Source organism: Kickxella alabastrina (genome assembly GCF_025024165.1).
Source record: "Kickxella alabastrina strain RSA 675 chromosome Unknown BX661scaffold_3, whole genome shotgun sequence".
NCBI classification, from domain to species: domain Eukaryota; kingdom Fungi; phylum Kickxellomycota; class Kickxellomycetes; order Kickxellales; family Kickxellaceae; genus Kickxella; species Kickxella alabastrina.
In genome coordinates this window covers 1-16,838 of record NW_026251474.1, presented here as the reverse complement: position 1 = coordinate 16,838, position 16,838 = coordinate 1, and the positions used below count along the sequence as shown (strand labels likewise).

Below are 16,838 nucleotides of genomic sequence, written 5' to 3'. Positions count from 1 at the left end.
GAGTGCAGTCAGCAGTCAGCGGTATCGTGCAGCAGTTGCAGCAGCTGTCTAAGCACTTGGACAGGCACACGAGGCAGTCGACCGGTCAACACAGCGGATCTGACGATGACGAGTAGACGCTAGTGTTTATATATATTTTTTTGCCCTGGCATCAATCAGCTTTCTGTGTGTGTTGTGTATAAATATAAAAAATCAGATTAACTGCTTTTTCCTGTTGATTTGTGTTGGTGCGGCTTTTTATTTAGTTTTTTCAAGCCTGAACCGATTCGCTTTTATTCATTTCCATCTTTACACGCGTCAAGGTGGTTTGATGGGAATATTCGCTTTTTTGCTTTGCGTCTGCTATAATTCCCAATTTCATTTATCTTTCTTCAAAATCATTATTCATTGGCTCTCATTTCGTCTAAGAATCTTTGGCATCAAATCACACGTTTACTAAAAACTCAGGCGCAATACATAATTTAACACAAGAAAAAAAGTAAGTGCCATATCTATATTTATTTTTCTTCCAATTTCGTATACTTGCTGCCAGATCAATCAATAACAAAAATAAAGATAGCCCCAATCGCGCGCACACAGGCTAAATTCAACGCTCTCTGTTTAACGCGTAGGTTTCTGTCATCTATTAAAAATGTTTGGTTCTGGCGGCGGCTTTGGAGGCGGCGGCTTTGGACAAAGTAAGCCCAGCAGCTTTGGAGGCTTTGGACAGGCAGCAAACACGGGTGCCAATACGGGCGGTGGCTTTGGTGCAAACAACAGCAGCAGCATTGGCGGTGGCTTCGGAGCAGGCGGCAACGCCACTGGTGGCTTTGGTGCTGGTGCCGCTGGTGGCGGAGGCTTTGGCGCTGGTGGGGGATTTGGCGGAGGCGCCAGCGCTGGTTTTGGTGGCGGCGCCAGCGGCAGCACGTTTGGCGGCTCAGTGGCTCCCAGCTCGACTGTCGGCGGGTTTGGACAAAGCACGCAGTCCAGCCTGTTTGGCGGCGGCGGTGCTGCGGGAGGATTCGGGTCGAGTGTGACAGCTACGGGCACGGCTCGCGCTGACTTTGAGCCGTACGTGGACCCCACGGGCCTCGGCAACAAGGAGAAGTTTATGAACATTTGCTTCAACAAAGTGTACAAGGACTACTCACCTGAAGAGCTGCGCCTCCAGGACTATGAGGCCGGTCGCAAGAAGGCTGATGCCGCACCAGCGGCTGGCGGTTTTGGTCAGCAGTCTGCATTTGGCCAGCAGCAGCAGACCGGCTTTGGGCAGCAGCAGCAGCCTGCGGCCGGAGGCTTTGGCGCTTCGGCCACTGGGTTTGGCCAGCAGCAGCAGCAGCCGCAGGCGGGCGGCTTTGGCTCTAGCGGCTTTGGGCAGCAGTCGTCTACGACCGCAGGCGCATTCGGGCAGGCGGCCAAGCCGGCCGGAGCATTCGGGTCGGGCTTTGGCGGCGGAAGCGGCATTGGTGGATTCGGCCAGGCTGGCACGGCCGGCGGCAGCCTCTTTGGCTCGTCAGCAGCGGCCAACAAGCCTGCCACCGTAGGCTTCGGCTCAAACGCAGGCGCCATGGGCTCGCGGTTTGGTGCCACAGGCACCACAGGATCCACAGGACCCACAGGATTTGGCGCTTCGGGAACCACCGGCTTTGGAGCACCTGCCGGTACTGGCTTTGGCGCATCCAACACGGGCGGCGCCTTTGGTTCACAGCAGCAGCAGCAGCCCAGCACGGGCTTTGGCGCGCAGTCGACTGGATTTGGCGGCGCCGCCACTACAGGTTTTGGCGCCACACCCGCAAAGCCCGCGTTCGGTGGCTTCGGGCAGCAGCAGCCCGCAGCAGCAGCCGGCGGAGGACTCTTTGGACAGACCACCACAGGAGGCGGCTTTGGGCAGCAGCAGCAGCCGGCGTCGACTGGATTTGGCCAGGCTGCTGGCGGCGCATTCGGCAGTACTGGCGGGGGCCTGTTCGGTCAGAGCAACACCACTGCCCAGCAGCCGGCTGCCAGCGGAGGCCTCTTTGGTCAGAACACCGCTGCCCAGCAACCAGCTGCCAGCGGGGGCCTCTTTGGCGCCAAGCCCGCAGCCCCAGCCACGGGCGGCGGCCTGTTCGGCACCAACACTGCCACAAATGCCACCGGTAGCGGGCTGTTTGGCAACACGGCCAACACTGGCGGCGGTCTTTTCGGCCAGCCCCAGCAGCAGCAGCAGCAGCAGCAGACGGCTGCAGGCGGCCTTTTCGGAAACACAGCGGCCGCTGGCAACACGAGCGGTGGGCTTTTTGGGGCCAAGCCGGCCACAGGCATGGCAGGCGGTTTGTTTGGACAGACCAGCACTGCCGCCAACACCGCTGGCGGCGGCCTGTTCGGCAACGCTGGAGCGACACCGGCCACCGGCGGTCTATTTGGCCAGCCTCAGCAGCCCCAGCAGCAGCAGCCCTCCACTGGCGGCAGCCTGTTTGGCAACGCTGGATCCACCAACACCATGGGCGGCGGGCTGTTCGGCGCCAAGCCAGCCACAGGCACTGGGCTCTTTGGGGCGCCGGCAGCCGGGGCGTCGAGCACTGGATTCGGGCTTGGGTTTGGCGGCAGCAGCCAGATGGCGCAGCCGCAGCAGCTGCAGCAGCAGCAGGCGACCTCGCTGTTCGGCGGGTTTGGCCAGCAGCAACAGGCAGCCGCGCAGCCGCAGGCACCGCAGCCCAGCCTGTTCGCGGCGCAGATCGACCGGCAGCCGTACGGGTCCAGCGCGCTGTTCGACCCGGCCCGGCTGTCAGCCAAGCAGCTTGCGCGCCCGAGCGGCAGCAGCCACCTGACAGCCACGCCGCTGCGCTCGGCGGCCGAGCAGGCGGCGGCGGCAGCGGCTGCGGAAAAGGAGCTAGAGCGCAAGAAGAAGGGCCTCAGCCTGTACTCTGCCGTGCCCAACAGCCGCCTGCGCTCGCGGGGCTTTGCCGCGGGCGGTGGGCCAGTCTCGGTGGGCAGCAGGACGCCGCTGCTGGGCGCGCTGTCGACGCCGTCGGCAGCGACGCCATCGGGCCGTGGCGGCCAGGCGGGTGCGCAGCGCAAGCGCGAGCCCACCGTTGGGCTATTTGGCAGCGACGGGTTCCTGGCGCCCAGCGCGCAGCTGCCACAGTCGAATGTCAAGCGGCTGGTCATCACGCGCAAGCCTGACTTTGGCTCGCAGTCGCCGGCCAGCGCAGCGGCCGCCTCCGGCGCTGCCTCTGCCGAGCCCAGCGCCTCTCCGCCGGCAGCGGCTGCCAGCGTCTGGGTGCCTGAGCCAGCTGAGGGGCCTCCGCCGCGCCGCACGTGCGCTACGGCCGTGCCCACGAGCGAGGACGAGGCTGGCGCCGCCGACGAGTGCGATGGGGCTGGCAGCGCGTCCGGCGGATACTGGATGCGGCCGTCGCTGGCGGACCTGCGCGCCATGTCGTCGCAGCAGCTACGCGCGGTCAAAAACTTTGTCGTCGGGCGCACAGGCGTCGGCCAGGTCAGCTTCAGCCGGCCGGTCGACTTGACGACTGTGGGCTCGCTCGGCGCGATCGCCGGCGGCGTCGTCCTGTTTGACGACCGCGTGTGCACGGTGTACCCGGACGAGACCAACAAGCCGCCGCGCGGCCAGGGGCTCAACGTGCCGGCGACCATCTCGCTGCACGACTGCTGGCCTGTCGACCGTGCATCGGGCCAGCCCGTCGTCGACATGGAGGACGCGCGCGTGCGCAAGCACATCAAGCGGCTGCGCAAGATCAGCGAGACGACGTTCATCGACTTTGTCAACGGCACGTGGATCTTCCGCGTCGAGCACTTTTCGCGCTATGGCCTGGACGACGCCTTTGACGACGGCGACGGCGACGGCGACGGCGGAATGGACGAGCCCGCCCTGCAGCAGCCGCAGCAGGGTTTTGGTAAGGCCACCGCAGAATCTCCTTCTGGAGCACTGAGCCTCATGGGCGGCTCGCGTGCGGTGGCCCAGCAGCAGCCCACGGTGGACGGCACCGGCTCGGTTGCCTCTGCCGCAGTCAAGCACAGAGGTTCCTTTGGTGCCGCGGCCGCCGCCGAGTCGGACTCGGGCGACGAGACCGCTGCCATCAGCGCGTCGTCGGGCGACGAGGAGGGGCCGGCCGCCGCCACACGACTGGCCCAACAGCAGCAGCAAAGGCTGCCTCGCCCCCTGCTGCTAGGCAGCCGACACGCCGAGGCCCTGCGGCACGGCCCAGTGATGCGCGCATCGCTCTTTGCGCCGGCCGCCCTCGGCCCGGGTCCGGCGGCCGAGCCAGCCTCGCTGCGCACCCGGACCTTTGGACGCGTCCAGTCGCGCTCGGCAGCGGTGCCCTTCACGCTGCCTGTGGCACGCTCGTCGGCGCCCAGGCCGAGGCCTGCCCTGGTGTCGGCGCGCCGTGACTTCGGCACCGACTCGCGCCCGGGCTCGGCGCTGGACCTGCCGCCACCCGGCAAGTACCTGCGCGCTAGCGAGACGCGCGTCGCTCGCGCAATGCTGGCGGCGCCGCAGCCGTACGCGGCATCGCTGGCGCATGGGCGGTCGGGCGTCATCTGCGACGCCGGGCTGATGATGGCGCGCAGCTTCCGCGTCGCGTTCGGGCCGCAGGGCCAGCTCGTCTACCTGGGCGCCAGCCCCACGCGCGTCGTCGTCGACAACATTGCACGCCACCTGCACGCGCCCTCGGCGCCCAGCGGCCAAGCGCTGGACTCGCAGCGCCTGCTTCACCTGGCGACGGTGCGCGCGCAGTGGGACCATGCACGTGTCGCCAGCGCCAAGGACGCGCACGCGTGTCCCACCGTGTCGTTCCGCGCCGATACGACGGCCGCGTCGGTCCTGGCCGCGCTGGTGCGCTCGACTGATGCCGTTCTGCCGCAGTCGCTGCCGGCCGACGAGCGGCGCACGCTGGAACTGGCGGCTGCGCTGTTCGACGATCTGCCGCGCGAGGCCGGCAGCGAGCGGCTGGCGCACGAGCAGGCGCAGCGCGTCCTCGCTGTGCGGCGGCGCCAGGCGCTGACCAGGTGGCTGATGGCCGCCGTCCACGACTCGGTGCAGCGCGACCTGCTGCGCGCCGCCGAGAGCCGGTCGCCAGCGGCCGCCGCGGTCTTTGCGCTGCTGTCGGGCCACCGCATCGATGCCGCTTGCCTGGCCGCCTCATCGCACCGCGACTACCGCCTATCGACGCTCGTCGCGCAGTCGGGCGCCGGTGCGGCAGGCGGCGGCGGCAACGACCGCCAGGTGCAGGCACTGGTGCGCGCGCAGCTGGCGCAGCCGAGCGCTGTGGCGGCCGAGTACCGCCGCGTCTACGAGCTGCTGGCTGGAAATGTGCGCCGCGAGTCGGCGCCGTCGGGCGACGTGTTTGTCGCCGAGGGCCTCGACTGGACGCGCGCCTTTGCGCTCGGCCTGTGGTACGCGCAGTCGCCAGCTGATGCCGTCGCGGATGCCGTTGCCATGTACGACGACGCGCTGGCGCATGGCGAGCCGGTTGCCCCGCCGCTGCCGCGCTGGGTCTTTGGCAAGCTGCCGGCCGAGGCGCCTATGCAGCGGCTGCGCGCTCTGGCGGCGCAGTGCCACGGCGAAGCTGCTGGGGCTGCGCGCGTGGCTGTTGACCTGCACGTACGCGGTGTGTGGGATGCCGGCTACCAGCTGCTGCGGCTGTTCAGCCAGCCGGCGTGGCCGCTTGAAAGCGCGCTGCCTGCCGAGTCGTTCTCGCCTGCGCGCGCCGACGCGCGTCTGCCGGCGCTGCTGGCGTGGCTGCTGAGCGCAGTGCGCGGCGTGCGCGGCTTCGACGACGCGACGCTGGGCACGCAGGGTCTCGTGTCGCTGGCGTACGACCGGCTGCTGACCAGCTGGGCGTTCCAGCTCGAGTCGCTGGGCCTGTGGCACTGGGCCTGCTTCCTGCTGTTGCAGCTAACGTCGTCCGGCGACGCACTGAAGGCCCACGCCATCCGCTCGCTGCTCGAACGCTCGCTGGGCAGCTCGCTGCCGACAGGCACGCTGGCGCCGGCCGTGGGATCCGACCTGCTGCCTGCGCTGACAGCGTTTGGCGGCATCACCGCAGTGGCGAACGACGGTGATTCCGATTTGGCCGAGGAGAAGATGGTTGCTTTTGCTCTGCGCCAGCTGCATTTACCGCGCAGGTGGCTTGACGAGGCATATGCGACGCGCAGCCGCTACGACTGCGACTGGGTTGCGGCGCACGTCTCGCAGTACCGGCAGAAGCAGCGGATCCAGCCTGCTGCCACTGCTGCTGACAGCGTGGTGCCTGCTGCTGTGTCGGGTTCTTACTTTGGTCAGTTCGCTCCTGCTGCGGCTGCCGCTGCAGCCCCAGCTGCATCTGTTGTTAGCAAGGCCGCTTCCCCGCGCGTGCTCGATGTCGTCGCCGAGGCCACTCTGCGCCAGGTCGCCTGGCTGCTGAGCGCCGGCCATCTGGCGTCAGCCCACACGCTGGTGCTGCAGCGCATCGCCCCCGATGCCATTCTGCGTGGCGACTACCACCTGCTGGCGCGCGTCCTCAGCCACCTTGACCCGACGGCATCGGGCTCTGCCACTATCACTACGCACTCACGCGTCCCGCTGGAGCAGTGGGCATCAGGCGGCCACGTGTACTCGCTGTTCCTGTCTGCCGTCAACGGCCTGCCTGCCGTGCTCAAGCGCATTGCTGCAGACGACAGTGACAGTGACAATGACAGTGACGCCAGATCTGGCGGCGGCATGGACGCAGACTACCTGCAGCAGCAGATTCGCCAGATCTACCAGCAGATGCTTGCTCTGCTGGATGCGCTGCCCTCGCTGTCGGCCAAGTTTAACGTGCCATCGGAGGCGTCTATTGGCCTGTACGATGGTGCGGGCGCATGCTGGTGGTACTCGCGCGATGAGTCAGCCGAGCTCAAGGTCAAGTACTCGGTGGCAGTGTCTGACATGGCGTCAGTCATCACCAGGTTTATCCAGGAGCTGGAGGCCTGTGTGCCAGGTCTCTCACTAGCAAGCGCCGATGCTGGCAACATTGGCGGCGGTGACGGCGACGGCGACGTAGGCATGGGTGTTGCTTCTCGACAGTGCTACTTCATGTCGCCTGCCAACTCGGCCGCTCTCCCGCTTGCACAAGATATGCGCATCTTGCGCACATACCAGATGGCCAGATCATGCTTTGACTCGCTAGTTGGCGGTGAGCTTGGCGCTTAGCCAGGAGCTTAGTGATATGTCTCTCGGGTTGACCTTTTTTCTTTCTAAATAGCAATATTTTTTAATTCAATCGTGAACTTACAAACTGACGGATCTTAGACCACCTTAGCAGGTCTTTGACAATTTCGGATGGCTGGCAGGCCAACCCCTTTTCGTGTTGATTGATACTTAATCTGCTGATTGAGCTACAACAGAGATAAAAACTGTCAACTTTTATTCCCATGTCATCCTTTTCAGCCTATCCATAAACCAATTTGCTTCCATTCGCTTGCCAATAATTATCATTGGAGAAACACTTTCCTATAATATTTATATAATATGGTTACAAGTTGCTTGTGGAAAGAGAATAATTTTTTAAAAGGTAATGTATTAAATATTATAAAACCATTAATAAATGTTTTTGATTCAAATATACTGTTATGAGAGGGGGTGGTGCAAGGAGCACTACAGTGGTAGTGTTAGAAAAGGGGGGAGGGCGAATTTATAAAGGGTTTTATTACTAATGTTTCTAAAGTACTACTAGCACCGGCCTCGTATTATATATGTATTTCGTCGTATTTGTTGTGCACATTGTCAATTGTCTACTATATTGGTGAGATATGTTTCTTATGCGAGCAGACCGGTATCTTAGCAAGTCAGTGTTGGAGTTTTCGCATATGTGCGCTCATGCGTGTACATTGCAAAATAGGGAGCATATCTGGCCATCATTATTATGGCCCCTAATTTACTCCCGCATAATCCAATTTGTACCCTATCAATCGGCATGCAGATGGAAACTTGTTTCACGATTCTCAACCTCAACATCCACTTCCATATCTTTGAGCTGTGCAACAATAGAACTCCTGGATTTCAAGATGAAAATTGAATATTATTTTGGAACGAATTAAATGAAAAATTAGAAAATACCGAATGCATACCAAACAACACCTCCTTGTGGGGGTCAATTATAAATGAGGTTTTAAATTATATGGTTTGATAAAATGGCAAATGGCCTCTCTGTCAGCTCCTGCCAGCCTTGTCTCATATCCAGGTTCCAGCTTTTTTGTCCTGGTAGTGGGCGTCCACATGCTTTTTGATTTCCTCAAATATGCAATCTAGTGATGCAGGATAGACCTTATTACGTTATAAATATAAATATATATATTGAATAAATGAACTAAAAGAAAACTAAGGGATGAACAGCCTCCACTGTTCATATTCATTGGTATTTATGTGTGCGTATGAATTCCCACATATCCAAGTAGGGAATTAACTAGAGATTGATTAATGAATCAATCGCCGGAGACAAGCCGCAATTTCTTGTATCACAGACCTGGAGTCTGTTGATCGTCTCAATCACAAGATTTGCGGCTGGATCTTAAAGATCCCAATGAAAGTTCTCTTGCATTCAGAATTTTATGCTCCCGTCGTGGACACATGAAGCATGTGGCTTTGTGTCTCAATTGGCCTGACAGCCAGGTGACGGATCATAGACGCATCTCTGGTGCAGTCTATGCGTTAGGGAGTCACTTTTTTATAACAATGAATGGCAGAGCCACTGTGCTCCCAAAAGAAACAATATAAGCTCAAAATCAATGCGCAAGGAAAAAGAATAATGGCGATTGGAAATTAATCCGTAAATATAATTATTTCTTGTTTCCATGTTTCAGCCAACCAAATGCAAGCATGAGAAGCTTAAGGTTTTTTGTTTATATTAAAAAAATTGTTTTTTGTTTTTGGCGCAATCCATCGCAACAGATTTTCACCTTTGCAACTTTCCACCTTTACTTTTACTTTTAATATTTGCTTTTTTTTCCAATTCGCACCATTTCGTTCAATTTGTTTTTCTTCACTTTTTATTACTTTTACCATACCTTGGTGCTTATCACACACACACACACACTCTCTCTCTCTCCCTCTCCCTTCTCTTTCTATTTCCCTTTCCCTTTCTCTCAATGATGTCTGAGCTAGCTCCTCTGAAGAAGACTCCACCGAGTCAAATAGGCGTAAGTACTTGAATATAAACGGATTGTTATGATATTGATGAATTGTTTGTTGTTGTTTATTCTGTGTGCATATAAAACTAATTCGGTCACATTTAAAACATTTTGTATTATTTTTTATTAGAACAGCAAGACAGGCGGTACTATCCAAACACCCTCAAAAAATCAAAAAAAGGAGGAACTGCCACCCGGGGAATCGGAACCCCCCGAAGTACGCGATAAGCGCCGTCAGCGGCTGCTGAAATGCCTTGGCGATAACATAGAACACAACTATTTGTTCAATGCCTTTGTTGAATCTCTGGGTGTGAAGGAGCGGTATGAACGGTTCATCAAGGATTGGCCTGATCTCTTCCTCAGCATAGCCAGAGGATCGCCAGTGGCTGATAGCAAAGGCATCGTAGCCAATACAGGTCGCTCGGAAGCCAGACTCAGGGGGTTGCCCTTTACTGACGTTTTCATATCTTACCCGAAGTTGATGGGGTTGACTAAGGAAGCTCGTTTGGTCGAATATTTTATCTTCCTCTTCGACGCAATGGTCAATGCAGTTCGTGTCGCAAATAAAGATATTCCAGCAGGCGGAACTCCAATCCCAGCGTGCAGGCTTAATCTGGATGAACATCAGACTGATGCTATACCAGGCACACCGCACAAGCCAGATATCACGTTTTATCACAACTACATGACATATGACATTCAATCCGTCCATGCTATACTCGAGGCCAAGATGGATTCGAACCCCAAGAGAACCCCAGAGGATACTCGTGGCCAGCTCGCAGATTACGGCTATTTGCTCAATGATCAGCAGGCAACCCGCACGTTTGCGCCTATCTTCTACCTCCATGGGCACCTCCTGACGCTTCACGCATATTATCGTGACAAACTGTACATCGTCGAGCTTGGCCAGCTATGCTTTAATACGGGTCGTTGGACACCTGAACTAGCTGGAAGAATTCAGTCATGCCTCATGCGGCTTTGGTTCCTGCTGACTCTTGAGTCTGACATTTTCGGGCATTTCTGCGATGTCTCAGAGGAATCTGACTCTTTCTTTTTTTCGCAGAAAGTCAATGTGGAGAGCAAGGGCGATTCGAAGATCGAAGTCTTATACTCAGCTTCCAAGCATGTCAAGGATGTCAAGGATGTCAAGGATGTCAAGGATGTCAAGGATGTCAAGGATGTCAAGGATGTCAAGGATGTCAAGGATGGCGCTGCTCTGTTTTGTATCAAGGAGACAATAGCACGTTATTCATACATGATTGGGCGCCATGTCCATTTATTCAGGGGGACTTGCAAAGGTCGTGATGCTGTGCTGAAGCTTTCCTGGACCCCAGTCAATCGTTTGCCCGAGGGCGCTGCATACGCCATCCTCAACAAGAGACCAGTCGAATGTATTCCCAAGATCTTTTCGAGTGGCCTGCTCATCAGCGACCTTAATGGATACCGGCTGGAGTTTGTGCTCATGGAATACTGCGGCCAGTCAATGGCCGAGTACCTGAAAGTCAAGACCAAAAAGGAGATACGCAAGCTAGTTCCTAGCTTTGTCAAGCAGCTGACCCTGTGCCTTGCCCAGGCAAATGACACTGGTGTCCTGCACAGGGATATCTCAGCAGGGAATGTGTGCATCAAAAACGACAAGGTGTATGTCATTGACTGGGGCTGTGCCAAGGTCATTGGCTGGGGGACTACTAAGGATGCTGCCAGGGATGCTGCCAGGGATGCTCCTAGGGATGCTGCTGAGGACACTGATGAGGACACTGATGCGGAGACTGATGCGGAGACTGATGAGGATGCCGCTGAGGATGCTGTTGAGGATCCCACTGAGGACATTGGCCCAACCCAACTTAAACATATTGAGGTTGCCGAGCAGTGGGGGTTCAATGCAACAACAGTGGGACAGGTGGAGGTGGCCAAAGACCCATTTACAGGGACGCCGCTTTTCATGGGAATTCCCATGCTCAGCAGCAGCCCCATCCGGGGAATCCTTGACGACATGGAGAGTGTTTTCTATGTCGTTATGGATGCAGTGCGCCCAGCCAGCACTAATAGGGATGATGTTCAGGGGTTCAAGTTCTTGGACTCTCCATCCCTCGCCATCACAAGGTGGGGTTTGATCCAAGGTGGTGGTATCTTGCTGAAGGGCTTCAGTGTTGATGGTATTAGCCCTAGTCTCAAAAAGCTCATTCGTGCAATGCGCCGGTTCCTTTTTGAACCAGAAAATAAGGTTATGAACCACCGGCTCTGGTCAAACAAGAAATTTGTCCGGCAGGCCAACTGGGATGCTGCTCCTGAGTTTATGCATCCCAAGGCGATTGAGCTCCTCAAAGAGGATAGTGGCCAGCTTAAGCGACCAGCTGAGGACGAGATCAATGCTGGGTCATTCAAGAAGCTAGCACTTTAGGTTTTTTTTGTTTTTAATAAATCTTTTTACGACCCAAAAAATCAACTGCAAAAGATAAAATATTTACATTTTATTCATTTTTTCTTCACGTTTAATAGAGATTAAAACTCTTGTCTGTCCCTCTTTTATTTACAGATTCACCAACCCACCGATCACCTTTCGCCGATCACTTTAACTGTAAACAACATACTTTTAAACTCGCACATTGGCCAATTTTACTTGAACATGGTTGATTTCATCCATAATTTTCGATTTTTGCTATTTTGCCAAATGATTTCAATTTAACGTTATTCTTTCTTTATTTTTCCTTTCCTTTCCTTTCCAATTCACATTTCGTAATTAACAAATTACTGTTCTTTTTTACACCCTTTCAATATTCTTTTGCTAGCATAGACGATAGCTGGTACCACCTTGCAATTGGCGTCGGAGCAGCACTCGGCACATACCGGGTACTTTCGCATCTTTTAGACCAATCACAGTATGAGTTAGATTTCTGCTGCACACAGCCAAAGACAGCAACAGCGACACGCCTGATATTCCAGGACCAATAATCCCAAAAGGGAGTGCGGACAATGAGGCAGAATTGGACATTCAGATGCCCGAAATGGTTAATTCCTTGGGATAATTGGCGCTGAATTCAGAAAACTTTAAGCTGCTGGATACTGTGTCTGAGCTGCTGCTCGATACGGCTATGCGGTGAGAGGTGCTGCAGCTGATAGTTGTGCAGGATCAGGGCAATTCAGCAGCAGAGGGGGGACTGGTTGAGGACAGTTGTGTTGCTGCATGTGCTGCTAATGACACTGCAGTGGGATGGCAGGGTAGTTTGGGCTGACGGCACATGCAGCAGGAAGCTGGCGGCAGGCTGCTTGAGGTGCTCAGCGAAACACTTATGCAGTCAGCCAACAGCTCAGCTTGAGGCAGCAGTCAGACTCTGTGATTGTGTTGGTATGTGCAGCCATGGTAAAGCAGTTTGCGCTGCGTACCGAGTACCACCGGCGGATGATCGACCTGGTATTTCTGTCTGCATTGCTCAGTGTCGCACGCCAGTCAGTGCCTGAGCTTGAGCTTTTGCGCATGCCGGTGGAGAGTCTCGTGTGGCTGTGTACTTTTCTCACAGCATATCGGCTGGCAGCAGCAGAAGAAAATGCAATGGAGATGGCAAATCCACAGATGGTGCAGCTGCTGGAGCTGGGCACTGTTGATGTCATCCCCGCGTGTGTCTGCAAGGATGACCAGGTTCAAATGGGTGTTACAGTTCAGGAGCTATTGGGGCAACCATTTTAATAAGCATTCGCATAATTTGTGCATTACACACTCTCGGCTCTTGTTAGAAAAATAGTTTTATGACACTCACATCTACATCCTCCTCTTGGCTTAGAATGAATGGATATATTTACAGCCATACCATTTATTTATTTCTAATATGTATTCTTTACTTAATTGGGTTTATTTATTCTATTCTATTTTGTTCTGTCAAACTTGGCTTTTATTGAAACAACCTTTTTAGCCTTTACATACAATGTTGCACAGCCAAATAATATGGATGTGAATGTTGAGATTGAGATTCAAGTGACTGTTTTTCTTTTGCATGCCGACTGATAGAAGGCAAAGAAGATTATAGAGTATTAGACCAGGAATTCAATAATATTATCCAAATATGATTGCCTTTTTATAACATGCACGCATACACAAAGATTGCAACACCAAAACACTCAATATTTGAGCTGCTTGCAGAAAATTCAGTACTCGGCATTAGTGATTATAACGGCTAGTGTTTAAGACAGGGCAGGGTCGAGGATGGCACACACACACATATATGCGTGTGCCAAACTCGACCTTAATTATACTTTTGATTTCTTTTGTAATAATGTTATGTAAGAGGGGGTGTAAAAAGCACTAGTTGTCTAGTGTTATAAAAGTAGGGGTAATTTTATAAAGTTTTATTACTAACTTTTATAAAATGTTGCTAACGCCCGCCTTGTCCTATATATGTGTCTTGTCGCCTTTGTTGTGCACATTGCCAATTGTGCACTCCATTGGCAAAAACTAATTCTTCTGCAAGAAGACCGGTATTTTGGCAAGTCAGTGTTGTGGTTTTCGTGTGTGTGCACTCACGCGTGTGCATTGCAAAATGGGGAGCATGTCTAGACATCATTATTATGCCACCCTAATTTACGTCTGCATAATCCAATTAGTACCCTATCAACTGGCATGCAGATGAAACCTTGTTTCACGATCCTCAACCTCGACATCTACTTCCATATCTTCAGGCTGCGCAGCATTACATTAACGTTGCTATTTTTGAGCTGCACTAGATGTGGTTTTGCAGAACAGGCTGTATAAATGGGGCCATAGATTATCTAAGTGAATATGCCCATCTCGATCCTAACGAATAACTCCTAATTGAATGTATCATTAGTTGTACACTCTCCAATATCTCCTGTTTTTTCTTAACAAAAAGCTGAAGCATTTTTTTGCTGCGATAGCTTTTTGCTGCAATGGTCTCCAATACCAATCGCAATCCCAAGCAAATGTCAATATAGCCACATTGTTTGTATGCTTGCTGTCATCACTTATTTTATATTTATTTTTACCAACGCTCTCTTATCAACTAAACAGCAAACTAAGCACAACGCAGATTAACATGGACAAGTGCCCAATAGTTGTACATGTATTCGTGTTTGATGGCTGTTGCACATGATCAACTAAAACACAGACTAAATCAGCGGCTGCAAAAGTGCATGCAAACTAAAATTATGCAATTTATTATTCTAATATTCTAATATTATCTGATTTTTTCGAGCGATATTTACAAAATTCATTCTCTTGGCTTTTTCAGTCTAATTTTTGTAATTGTACTTTTCAATGGAAATTTTGGGTGTGGTATGTACAGTGGTTTTATTTTCTGCCATGATGAGCGGCAAAGACAAAAATTAGCAGTTAAAAGTAAAGTGCCATTTAAAAATCATCACCACACAAATGATAGCTGTTTGAAGCTCATAAAGCTTCGAGTGCAAAATGTCGTTGGACGCTCAGAGATATTTGCAACTAGTTGTCATGTCTTTGGGTTTGGTACATGCGCTACTCTTTCTAGCCATGCCCATGTTGTGATTTTGTGAGGAGCCCATCCAGACGCTGGCAATCTGGAGAAGGTATATGGGTAAACCCCGCCCTTCTCCTATTCCGCTGCCTCTGATTTCAGGTCTTAGGCGTGTCGCCAGCCGGATTCATATTGAACAAATGTTCTGTGGGCCCCCGTATATACCACAGTTACGGGTCTTATGGAATGGAACCAGCCCGATTTTTATTAAAAACCATGGGTCTATTTTATCTCCAGGTTTTTGTTAAGTGTTTTTTTGACACACATATATACCCCCAGACATGACATTGATGAGACCAGTTGCAGATATCTTACCAAGTGTTTACTAGACACACATTATTTTTTGTGATGTGCGAATGAGCGTGGCTGTGGTAGACGGCGGATATAATATATGGGCTGGTGTAGTGAAATGGATGACGCTGCGCAAAAACTGTTGTATGTGTCTGATCCCCTCCCACAAAAGTTGTGTATTGTGAACCGATAATCCATGTTGAAGTCAAAGTTGATGCTGCTGCATGTGCGCGCGTGTACTGTAGTCGTGATGCCCTAATGTTAGATAAATATGTGTGTATTAGAAAAAAGGTAGTAGTATTTTAGAGGAAGTGGTGGTTGTTGGGAGGGAGATAGGGAACAAAAAAAATATTTTGGAAAGTGAACGTCTTTTTTATATAAAATGAGACATACAAATAGATGGAAAAGGGCAGCAAAAAAGTCCTGCCAGTTGAAAAAAATGGAAAAATGAAAACGCAGTAGGTTTTTTTGTGTTCTGTCAGCCTGAAATATTTTTGCACTCTTTTTGTGCACCAAGAGTGTTGTTTTAGGTAATGACACACTCCAAACCTGTCAAAAAATGGCATCTGCATAAGCGTCAGCGCGCACAACAGCAGTGGCAGCAACAGCAACCGGGGCAAGAGTGGTGAATGAAAAGAGCTGCATGTTGAAAATGATGGTTGCTGGTAAATAAAGTAATGTTTGTGGTTGTGAGTAAAAAAGAAACAAGAGTACCTAAAGAACTACCAACTGAATATTCGAAAAACCATGTCTTATTTATACATGGGAATTTAGCAATAATGGAAGCAGCATCCTGTACATGTCATTGCTGGAAATGATTCATCATTTTGTGAACATGCTTTTAAAGCGCTGACATCCAATGCTATACAAATCAGTTTGTGAATTGACTCCAATAACTTCTCACAGTAAAGGCACATGGATTTGCATGTTGCCTTACTGAGATTAATTGATTACGTGCATGGCAAGTAAGCAATGGTGATAGGTTTTATTATAGGTTATTTACATGCCAGGGAGAGCATATAAGAAATGGCTATTAGGCAGCCAAGAATTGATCTTGGAAGAAATAAATATAATCTTTTGATTAATATCATTGGTTGATGGCAACCAACTGATTAATCAGTCTTGGCTGTTTAGCCACACAAACAATAAGTCACACAGTGACCAAAGCAATATGCTTTCTTTTCTTTACCTTTACACAGTGCATAGCGCTTATTTACTAAATATACATGTAAATTTTTGGAACAAAATCTACCCCCCCTCGGAAAAAAAGATATCATTGTTTGGCTTGCAAAAATGGCCAAATGCATGTTTGCACATTTGCAAATATCAAAATCATTTTCACTTAACATTTTTCAAGCACATGGAAATATATCTTGCTGCTATTTTTGGCAGTTTGGGCTTATTATATCGCCCAGATATAGGCCTCTTGGTGCAAAAAACGTGGGAAAATTATTTTAGGCTGGCACAAAACAAAGAACTCGCTGTATTTTTTATTTTCCATCCATTTTCCAAATAATAGCTCTGTTTTAGCTGCCTTTCTCGCCCGTCCATTTGAATGCCAGATTTCATATAAATAGAGTGCCCACTTCCCAAGACATTTATTTGGTTTCTCATCCCAACCACAATTTGTTATAATACTGCTTACCAATTACACTTTATGCACCATGTTCATATATGGAATATACCACCAGCGGCCGCGGATACCACTTACCTCCTCTTGACTTTTCAACAACCAACCCTTTGCTCGCAAAATCTACAGTCCACATTTTCACTTTCAAAACACAACTTATGCCAGAGGATGTTTGAACACACACTCATTGGCTTTCCACGTCAAATTATCTTTTGTCATACAACCAGCCCTCATCTTCATATTTTGTATTCTCATTACCCACTCCTCCCTTTGCTGCTGACCATCCTCCT

General features: G+C 52.0%; 4 protein-coding genes across 4 annotated transcripts; 3 read left to right on the top strand and 1 right to left on the bottom strand.

Annotated features, from left to right (window-relative positions):
- Nucleotides 1-304: 304 nt before the first annotated feature.
- BX661DRAFT_63360 (uncharacterized protein) lies at nucleotides 305-7,249 on the top strand. Its single transcript, XM_051539342.1, has 2 exons — nucleotides 305-478; nucleotides 612-7,249. The coding sequence occupies exon 2, from the start codon at nucleotides 632-634 to the stop codon at nucleotides 7,148-7,150; it is 6,519 nt and encodes a 2,172-aa protein (XP_051393981.1). The 5' UTR covers nucleotides 305-478; nucleotides 612-631; the 3' UTR covers nucleotides 7,151-7,249.
- A 1,672-nt stretch (nucleotides 7,250-8,921) lies between these two features.
- BX661DRAFT_203257 (uncharacterized protein) lies at nucleotides 8,922-10,506 on the top strand (the record flags this gene model as incomplete). The annotated part of the gene is made up of 5 exons (XM_051538523.1): nucleotides 8,922-9,024; nucleotides 9,078-9,135; nucleotides 9,257-10,279; nucleotides 10,334-10,337; nucleotides 10,359-10,506. Coding segments are annotated over exons 2-5 (1,224 nt in total), but the record flags the coding sequence as incomplete, so codon positions are not given.
- Nucleotides 10,507-10,561: 55 nt separating this feature from the next.
- BX661DRAFT_177168 (uncharacterized protein) lies at nucleotides 10,562-11,021 on the bottom strand. Its single transcript, XM_051534570.1, has 3 exons — nucleotides 10,873-11,021; nucleotides 10,650-10,835; nucleotides 10,562-10,621 (listed from the first exon to the last, which is right to left on the bottom strand). Exons 1-3 carry the CDS (start codon nucleotides 10,976-10,978, stop codon nucleotides 10,587-10,589), a joined length of 327 nt encoding a protein of 108 aa, XP_051393979.1. The 5' UTR covers nucleotides 10,979-11,021; the 3' UTR covers nucleotides 10,562-10,586.
- Nucleotides 11,022-12,365: 1,344 nt separating this feature from the next.
- On the top strand, nucleotides 12,366-12,811 carry BX661DRAFT_196120 (uncharacterized protein; the record flags this gene model as incomplete). Its single annotated transcript, XM_051538019.1, has 2 exons — nucleotides 12,366-12,421; nucleotides 12,445-12,811. The coding sequence occupies 2 exons, from the start codon at nucleotides 12,366-12,368 to the stop codon at nucleotides 12,809-12,811; spliced, it is 423 nt and encodes a 140-aa protein (XP_051393978.1).
- Between the last annotated feature and the right edge of the window lie 4,027 nt (nucleotides 12,812-16,838).